The following is a 10,433-nucleotide window of genomic DNA, read 5'->3' on the forward strand; positions in this document are numbered from 1 at the left end:
GGTATAAAACTTCAGTTACACAAGACGAAAAAGATCCAGAGATATGTTGTACAACATTGTGCTTATCCTTAACAATACGGTACTGTTACTTAAAAACGTGTTAAGGCTATTCTTGTTATGTGTTTTTATCTACAATAAAAAAATGTGCTTGATGAAGCAGTAAAACATATTAATGAAATCCTGAGCCTAAGAGCAAGTCTTTTTTTAAGAACATGTATTTTAATATTCTATGTGAAAAATGGAAAAGTACACACAGAGCATTTCTGACACACACCAAAATACTACGGTTGCCTCCAGGAAAATCACTTAAGCAATTATTTAAATTGTGAGCTGATTTCTCATAGAACGCCATCTTTACTTGAAAGAACAACTCAAACCATGGTTATTCAGACTTGGGTCTTTGGCAGGCATTTTCTCAAAAATAAACCAACTGAGCCAGTCACTTCAAGGAAAACAACTGAGAGAATTTGTTGTTGCCAATGATAAAATGTAAGGTTTCAAATAAAAATTTGAATTCTGAAAACTTAGAGCTGCCACCACAGACTTGACTAGTTCCCAATTCATAAATCTTTCCTGATTATTTCAGTGATGATACTAAAGAACATGTTTTCTTATTTAATACAATGTATTGTGTTAGTATTTGGAAGAGCTGCATCATTCAGTGAACCAGTATTTTCCAATTGATCAATGCATGATGTTGCAAAATAATGCATGGGTAAAAGATTCCAAGTAAAAGAGAGACAAATGCACTTTAATTTAACAAAGTACAAAAAGTTCACTGATGCAGTTTTGGATTTGGCATTACAACAAATCATTAAGAAACTACCACTTGACAAATTTTGACATGATATCAAAGAAGAATATTTACAATTACCTGAAAAGACTATTAAAATTCTCCTCCTTCTGCCAACTACTTATCTGTGTGAGGCTGGATTTTCTTCATACATATCATCCACAACAATATAATGCAAACCTTACTTTACAGCACACATAAAAATCAACTCCAGTTAGGTAAGGCTTAAAAATGAAAAGCAAAAGGGGCACCTGGGTGGCTCAGTCAGTGAAGCATCTGACTTCAGCTCAGGTTATGATCTCACAGTTCTTGGGTTCAAGCCCCTCGTCAGGCTGTGACAGCTCAAAGCTTGGAGCCTGCTTTAGATTCTGTGTCTCCCTCTCTCTCTTCCCCTCCCCTGCTCTCTCTCTCAAAACTAAATAAAAAACTTTTAAAAATGAAAAGCAAAATAGTAGGTTTCCAGAAAATCATACGATAAGTTCATTTGCCTTGGAATGAGGAAAGAGTGCTTAAACACAAAAAACTACTTAATCATAAAGCAAATGATCAATAAATTTGACATTAAAATGAGTAACTTCTGTTCATCAAAAAGTACCATTCTAAGAATGGAAATACAAGCCAGAGTAACAAAAGATATCTGCCACACATACAGTATAACCCACAAAGGGCACAAATACATACTATATAAACTCTTACAAATCAATGAAAGAAATGCAAACAACCCAATAGAAAAATGGGGGGGGGGGCGGAATATAGAGAGGCCTTTCACAAGAAATCAAAAATCCAAATGGCCAATAATATATAAAAAGATGCCCATGAAAATACAAGCACCAATAAACTACATACACATACATATCATATTGACAAAAAATTTTAAGTCTGACAATATTAAACGTTAGCCAGGATGTGAAACAATGTGAACTCTCATACACCTGCTGTTGGGAGTATATTTTGAAACAGATTCACAGTTTATAGCAGAGCTGCAGTTTGTCACAATCTAGAACCCAGTGATTCTACACTTCAGTATACATCCCACAAAAATACATGCTTGTGTACACCAAGATACCTATATAACAATGTTTCCATTGGCACTGTTGGTAATAGCTGAAAATTCAAAACAGCAAAACTGTTTATCAGTGCACAAGAGAAACTGTGGTAGAGTTATGCAATCTTGTAACTATGAAAATCAAAGAATAACAAATACAAAAACATGAATGGATACTAAAGGCATAAGGTTGAGCAAAAGCAGCCAGATACAAGAAAACACACCCTCTATGATTCCATTTATAAGTAATTCAAGGCACAGGGGCACCTGAATAGCTCAGTTGCCATTCTTGATCTCACCAACTCTTGATCTCACCTCAGGTCATGATCTCACAGTTCATGAGTTCCAGCCCTGCACTGGGCTCTGTGCTGATGGCATGTGTGGAGCCTGCTTGGGATTGTGTCTCTCCTCTCTGCCCCTCCCCTGACTGTGTGCGCGCTCTCTCTCACTCTCTCTTTCAAAACTTAATAAACTTTAAAAACTTTTCAAGAACAAACTTAAGCTCACTGGGTAGTAAAACTGTAAATAAGGGGCGCCTGGGTGGCTCAGTCAGTTAAGCGTCCGACTTTGGCTCAGGTCAAGATCTCGTGGTTCAGGAGTTCAAGCCTCACATTCTGTGCTGACAACTCAAGAGCCTGGAGCCTGCTTCGAATTCTGTGTCTCCCTCTCTCCCTGACCCTCTCCCACTTGTACTCTCTCTCTCTCTCTCTCAAAAATAAACAAACATTAAAAAAAAAAAAAACTAAAGACAAGGAAGAGAAAATCATAAATGTCAGGAAAATGGTTACCATGGAAAGGTAAAAAGTGTGCAATCTGGAAGGGCAGTTATGTTGTCTTGACCTAGGTGAGAGTTACATGGGTGTGCATCTTACACTGATTCTTTAAGCTCTACATTTAAGTTTTATGCACTTTTCAATATTTTTTTAATTGCACAATTTAGAAAAAGAAATCTTGCTACAAGTTGCACAAGGCTCTAACAAGAAAGAAAACCCATGAATGCACATGTTTTTTACTTTTAGGTCCAGCAATACTTTTGCCATAATCAATAAAACAAATAATTTTTAAGACTTAGAAAATATGCCTCTATATCACACCTAAAGTGAAATATGTCACATCACAATCACCCACAGAGTGGGTGATCATCTACTTTGCAGATTATCTATGCTGGTGCAGCTCACCATTCTGTGTCTTTTTATTATTTCAATACTCCATCATCATGATGAGCAGAGTAAAGTAGTTTAAAGTCAATAAACTTTTCCTAACAACAATTCAGTTGTAGGTCACAAAACCATCTTCAAAATCAAAGAATAAAAAGGCCTTGCCAATGGAGGATAATTATGAGATGAAATCTGCATAGTTTGAAAATCTCATTTAGTTATTAGTTTTTAACCAACTCCTATTTTAAAAAAATGAAAACAAAGAAAAATTTGCAGAGAGCACATTATAAATGGTAAAATAAACTAATTTAAGTTTTACCGCAAGTACTTTCAACTACTTCCCTGGAAAACTAAACAGGCCTTCCAATGTGTTGAGAACAGTGGTTAAGCTTTTAATTTCTCAAAATGTTAAACCTACCACAAGCTTATCTGAAACATAAAGCAAAATCAATCTTCCTTCCAATACGCAACACAGAAATATCTGCTTCAGACAAGCATGAGAAATGTAACCTAAAAATGTCTACCATGTAGCTTTTATGTTAAGAATAAATATATAAGAAAGTGTATCAAGATTGCTTCAATACTGGGGCAGCTGGGTGGCTCAGTCGGTTGCATGTTCAACTCTTGATTTTGGTTCAGGTCACCATTCCCCAGCGCATGAGATCAAGCCCTGCATTGAGCTGTGTCAGGCTCTGTCCTAACAGTGTAGAGCCTGCTTGGGATTCTCTCTCCCTCTCTTCTCTCTCTCTGCCCCTCCCTCTCTTTCTCTCTCTCTCCCCATCTCTCTCTCTCTCTCTCTCAAAATAAACATGTAAAAAAAACCAGATCACTTCAATATTTGCTATAAAGTATTAAAACAGTTCCTTGTGATTCTAACTGTCCCCAAAGGTTCAATTCCCTTTAGAAAGTAGTAGTAGGAAACTGGCTTTTGACAGAAGAATGTAATGGAATCAAGTAACTCATCTTTCCCTTTGTACCCAGGCTACTAAAAAGCAAGGTCAAATATTCCTTTTTTCTTAATTTTTTTAATGTTTATCATATTTGAGAGAGACAGAGCATGAGCAGGGGAGGGGCAGAGAGACAGAGAGGGTGACCCAGAATCTGAAGCAGGGTCCAGGCTCTGAGATGTTGGCACAGAGCCCAATGCAGACTCCAACTCATGAGCCCTGAGATCATAACCTGAGCCGAAGTTGGATGCTTAACCAACTGAGTCACCCAGGCGCCCCCAAATATTCCTTCTTATGGTGAATGTATTTGCTTATTCACATTTTCAGTAGCTTCATTTTCCATTTGTTTTACTAAGCTTAATGCATATATCTTTCACAATAATCCTTCCAGTGGGAAGGGGGGAATGTCAGTGTTCCCACTTCATCCCACTTAATCCAATGGTACAGCCAATGTTAGACAATTTTAAGAAATACCGTAATTGAAATATAATTCCATCTTGCCAGTCACAAGGCCACATATTCATTAGGATTCAGGTGACAATCTCAACGTGAAGTATTAACTGGCATCTCAAAGATTTACCCAAATTGTGTAAGGAATCACTAATGGTTTATTAGGGTAAGGCAATTCATTTGCATAAGATACTTTTATTTCCCTAGTATAAAACAGTTCTTCCTTAGTTGTAGGAGGAAACTAAACCGGTTGCTAAGAATGTTCCCCCAATCAGAAGATTTGTCCATATTCTTCTCCCTAAGTAATTCACGAATAGAAGATCATCAAGTACATATCCTGAAAGACACAATTCTGTTTCTAAATGCTGCATGTCTTACCGCACCTGTTAATCAGTTTTTATATTATAAATTGTAAGGGGAGAACTCCCTAAATTGTAAAAGGAGAAAAAGACAAAACTACCTCTAATAGTTACCCACCTAATGTGCATTTTTTTTAATATTTATTTTTGAGAGAGACAGAGTGCAAAGTGAGAAGGGGCAAAGAGAAAGGAGACACAGAATCTGAAGGAGGCTCCAGGCTCTGAGCTGTCAGCACAGATCCTGACGAGGGACTCAAACCCACCAACCATGAGATCGTGACCTGAGCTGAAGCCAGATGCGTAGCCAACTGAGCCACCCAGGTGCCTCTAATGTGGCTTTAAAAATAATCAAATATTAGGGACCCCTGGATGGCTCAGCCGGTTAAACATCCAATTTCAGCTCAGGTCATGACCTGATGGTTCCTGGGTTCAAGCCCTACCCGCATCAGGCTCTGTGCTGACATTTCAGAGCCTGGAGCCTGCTTCAGATGCTGTCTGGCTGTCTGTCTGTTGCTCTCTCTCTCTCTCTCTGCCCCTCCCCCACTCACACTGTCTCTCTCAAAAATAAACATTAAAAAAAATAATAATCAAATATTCTTCCTCAGTCCAAATGATTATTTGATTTCCCTAAAAACCTCCAAATACTTGAGTTCACCAGTTTTTCCACTTTTAAAACAACTTGGTACTATTGTGGAGATGCTGTCTCAGGTCCTTGAGAACAAAGACAGAATCTACTTTCTGTCAAAGAAACTTAAACTGAATGTCTTAGGTTCTTCCAAGGACTCAAGTATTTTGTGAATACTTGAGTATTTAGCTTTCCACCTCACTTGATCCTGCTTTTCAATAAAAAAGGAAAGAGCACAAGCCTGAGCTACTTGAGATGTTATGGTCAACATCTCAAAGGTGGCTTCACACTGATGTTGATCTGTGCTTCAATTAATTCTTAAAAGCAAAACAACAAAAAAGGCTCAATTTGGTGAAGCAAAGTACTACCTCTACTACCATTACCAGAATAGAAATATAACCCACAAAAATGAATACTGGGCATGCAGTTTTATCTTGAATCATGCATTTATGAAAATGAAAATATTCACTTATGAGGAGGAAAGGGAACAGGAAATGTTTAAAAAAGAACAAAGGTTCCTGCACACAAGTACATTAAATAGCACTCTCTCTACCTTAATATTTAAGCGCTGGAGAATAATTTTTCTAACAAAGAAAGCAATAGCCTAGAAAAATCTCCTGATGTTTGCTACAACATTTTTTTGAAAAATGCATTTCTCTTACCAGGAAAATGGACCAAGACTTATTCTTAACTTGTGAATACAGATCAAAATGAGAAAATAAACGACAACGACAATGAAAACTAAAATACGAAGAAAGGGTTTCAGATAAAACTTCAGCTGAATTTAGAGCATCTTTTGAAGAAAAAAAAAGACCCAACCACCAAGACAAATCTCTTAGAATGATTATTTGCCATAACCGCCCCCCCCACACACACACACCCCTCCAAAAAATTCAGGTCAGACATTTAATGAACATCCACATGCACTCAGAGAAGTTCTGGAAGGTATAAAATCATTTAGTAGCAGAAGAATAAGAATGGCAATCACAACACCTGGCAATTAAATTTTAAAAGTTTATTATAATTACCAATGATTAATAAGGTAATATCTAACAAAAATTCTAATATATAAATTTTTAAAAAGAAAAATGAAGATCTTCAAACAGATAATATTCAACAAATAAAAATATTTCTAAACTAGACCAAGTATGGACATAAGGCTAACATCTTCAGATTAAGACCCTGGAACATAAATCCTCCAGTAAGGTTGCTTGTGACACAAAAGAATGCTGAGTTCACTGTGTTAATGATTTCTACTAAAACCAGAATTCACCACTGGATCTACCAGTACATCCCAGTTTGTTAGCATAATCACGCAAGTCCTATGCTAACATAAAGTTGTCAAGAAACTAATTTCAAAATTAAAGTGATTAAATGTGTATCTTTCACGTGTGGCAGAATTCGAAAGTTTACATTTAGATGTGAAACTTGTAAGAATAGCTCTAAGTGTTACTAAGAAAGACAACAATTATGTTTTGGTAGTCCTAAGAGTTCTATAATTTATCATCAAAAACATCAGTATCTCTCGAAACAATAGGTTAGCTAGGTGTGTGATGGACCATTCAGACAAGCAAAATAGTTTTTCTTTCCCATGATTACCTAACAAAGCTTATTCTTCAAAGCCAACACTCTCCATCTTAATACAGTTGCTTTCCATGAGGCACAATTAAGAAACTGCCCTCTCTGCAAGTTACTAAATGCCCCATACTCTCATGTATTGCTTTAGCACTATGTTCCTGAAGTTGACTACAACTCCCAAAATACACTGGTAGGAAGTGAGAGACAAGAAATGAACCACCTCATGAAATACACCATGCATTTTTCTTAAAAAGGTAGTTTTCAGTCAAGTTAAAGCTCATCTGCTAATTTGCCTCATAAAAAAACTAAAAACCCACCCAAGACATTATCTTAAATATTGGCCATATTCTAAAAGCCAAATCTCTAAAAGGATTCACTAATAATTTGTTGGCACACTACCTTCATTTTTAACAGTACCAGTTGCTGGTTTATATTTAAGAGGCTCTGTTTTCAGACAAAGGAAAGGATTTGGGGTAATATATTTACAACACCATTCATTCTAATAAGATGAAAATGCTAGGTACAAACACTCCAAAGTCAGACTGTACACAACAAAGTTTTCAAAGAAGGGAAAGAGGTCAGATAAATGAAGCCCAAGTACTGGATGGTGATGTATTTGCCTACTTAAAATATTTCATTTTGCCACACAACTAACAACTTTACACTCTTCATATAACAGAATACAATTATAAAACTGACTATACTGATTTGAATTTACTATACTTCAAACTACACTCCTCAAAGCACGGAATAACTACATACAAATAAGCCCTAACAACAGTTTTGAAAAAGCTCTTCAGGAACAATACAGGGAGCATGGATCATGCAAATATACATAAAGTGAAAACAAAATGTCATTTTGACAAGGTATTTCAATCTCCTACATCATTGTTTTTCTCCAACCACTGCCAGTAAGAAGCCAAGCAGAATTTCACCTTCTATCCCTAATACCACTCATTCTAAGGTGAAATAAAACTGTCAAAAACAGCTGGAAGGAGGAAGCTGAGCAATCTATAAAGATGACAGACCCTAACTAACTAAACAAAATAGTGAACTGATTTATCAGTTTGGGGAGATTATCCTAATCTAATACAGATGAAAATAATGGTTTGGTTAGGTAAATTCCCATCCTGCCTTCCCTACACACAAGGGACTTAATAGCTATTTGTTAAACAGCATGTACAAGAATCTGGAACATGTTCCTAACAGTTACAAATGAATGTTTATCAAATAGACTTTTCACTTTATAAACCAATAAGCACTCTAAGCAAACGCCAGGAAGGTGAGGGGGAGAGGGGGAGAGGGGTAGGGAGGCGGGCACGGGGCGGGGGCTGGCGCGGGAGGGTTGAACCAAAATAAATATGAAACATAGTTCCCTCTTCAAGGGTCTCTCAATTCGTTAGAGTACAAGAGTACACAGGAGAAAGTCAAAGACCAATTAACTGCTAACCTGAGTGGTACAGACTTTAAGAGCAAGAGCTGTCCAGAGAAGTTTAAATATCTAAAGATTGGAATAATATTACTTTTAATAGCTATCACTTGAGCACTTACTATAAGCCAAGTGCTTTAGAGGCATTATTTAGTCTTCACAACAATCCTTTGAGTAGAGTACTTATTAATCCCAATTTACTCAAGGGGAAACGGTCAAAGTGGTTAAGGAACTTACCCAAGGTCACTCAGCTAGTTAAGTGGCTAAGACCGCCGCTTACCCAGGAAATACAATTCTAGAGCTCACACTGCTAAGACTTCATAAAGCACTGCGAGTGCGCGCGGAGCGGGGGATGAGGTGGGGAGGCCATACAGGCTGGCAATATTACACGCTCAAGATCGGGGAACGCGTTCCCCGATTTCGTTCGAAGTAACGAAGTTCCAAAGATTCGTTATCTTATGCACGAGCAACACGAGCAACCGTAAACTAACTAACGGGGGGGGGGGAGGGAGGGGAAGACCGCAAAAATGGCCAAAGAGAGTTAATCTCATACAATGTTAAGCTTTAGCTAATAACGCGATTCAGAGAAAAAAATTAGAAATAAGTTACTTGTTTTTGAATCTGGGGTTTATTTTGCTGCTTAAACGATTTCTTTTTTTTTTTTTTTTTTTTTTTTTCCCGAGAGAGCGCAAACTGAAATTTTGGGCGAGGAAACCGCGGGTATGGCAAAATACTGTTTTCTGTATTACCGGGGGAAAAAAAAAAAAAACAAGTTTTATGACTAAAGGAAACGCGTTATTCCAGGTACTCGAGAACCTTGGAGAGTTGCCAAAATTAGTTGCAGTCCCAGGACAAAATGGGGCTTAGGAAACATTTAATGACGAAAGTTGAATCAGACCCGAAATAGCTCTAAAGTGAAAAGACGGAGCAAAGAAATGCCGGTAGGTCTTCGGGGAAAGCGGTAATCCCAGCTACACTTCTCCCACGGCCAGCCGCGCCGCGCGAGGCCGGGACGATCCGAAAGACCGCTCCCCAGGAGGACGAGAGGTGCCAAGCGGGGCTCTTCGCGACGCCCCGGGCATCGCGGCGGCGGGCGGAGAGGAGGGGAAGGAGTCGGGACGGTTCGCCCTCCTCGGACTTCGGGCAGAGGAGGCGCCGGGCTCCAAACTGCGGAGTCGAACGGGTGCAGAGTGAAGAAATGGGACAGAGAGACAAAAAGTCCGAACCCCCCGGCGCGGCCCCGTAAAAAAGAAAGGAGCCAAGTGAGCTCAAGCGAAGAGGGGGACAAAAAGAGACGGAGCTGGAGCGCGGGGACCCGCAGGGGCGAAACGGGAGTTCTGGTAAGAGACTAAAGGAGGACAGACTACAGCGGGCAACGGGGATTTCGGGGAGGCCAGGGAAGGTAGGAGGTCGGCGGCGGTGACCAGCACCTCTCCTCCCCGAGTTCGAAACTCCTAGCCAACCCTCCACACCCGCCGCCCGGATGGGGGAGGGGGCACATCTTCCCCCCCCAACCTCTCCCCACTTGGGAGAGCACGACTGACGCCCGGGCCCGGCCCGGCCGTGCGCCCGCCTCCAGCCCGGACACTCACAATTCGCCTCTCCCTGATTTCTCCCAGTTCTTTATCCACTCTACGGGAACCACCACAGTTGCGGCCGCCATCTTCCCCTCACTAGTAGCAGAGGCCCGGATGTGTAGCACGCGAGCGAGGGGTCAAAGGGGAGCACCGCCCACGGGGAATGCCGGGAGCTGCGAGTTCGGTTTTCGATTTCCCGCCCCACTTTCCTCCCCACCCGCGGAAACCCGAGGCCCTGCCTCCAACCGGGTGGCTGAGACCCGTGGGTCCCTTTGCAGAGTGACTACGCCGACCGCGCCCCCTACAACCCTTGCCCTGTTGCCCTGGCATCCCTTTAGAACAGGAAAAAGTGCCATCCTCGGGCCGACTCAGCTTCTCTTCTTCCGTGATACCTACTCCAGGCCAGTAATTCAAGCATGTATTTTTCAAGCACCTAATATGTGCTAGGCACTGGGGGTAGAGAAGCAATAAGC

At 40.0% G+C, this 10,433-nt stretch overlaps 1 protein-coding gene across 13 annotated transcripts in view; it reads right to left on the reverse strand.

Moving 5' to 3' along the window:
• Positions 1-10,130, reverse strand: part of THOC2 (THO complex 2) — a 113,542-nt gene extending 103,412 nt beyond the window's left edge. For 12 of the 13 annotated variants that reach the window (XM_043570500.1, XM_043570497.1, XM_043570509.1 and 9 more), the window contains exon 1: positions 9,976-10,093. In XM_043570500.1, coding sequence (XP_043426435.1) covers positions 9,976-10,046 — 71 coding nt within the window. In that variant the 5' untranslated portion in view covers positions 10,047-10,093. Of the gene's footprint in view, positions 1-9,975 lie in introns of all 13 variants that reach the window. The other variant, XM_043570496.1, reaches the window with a different exon arrangement.
• Positions 10,131-10,433: the final 303 nt, after the last annotated feature.

This window comes from Prionailurus bengalensis, chromosome X, assembly GCF_016509475.1.
Source record: "Prionailurus bengalensis isolate Pbe53 chromosome X, Fcat_Pben_1.1_paternal_pri, whole genome shotgun sequence".
Taxonomy (NCBI): Eukaryota; Metazoa; Chordata; class Mammalia; order Carnivora; family Felidae; genus Prionailurus; species Prionailurus bengalensis.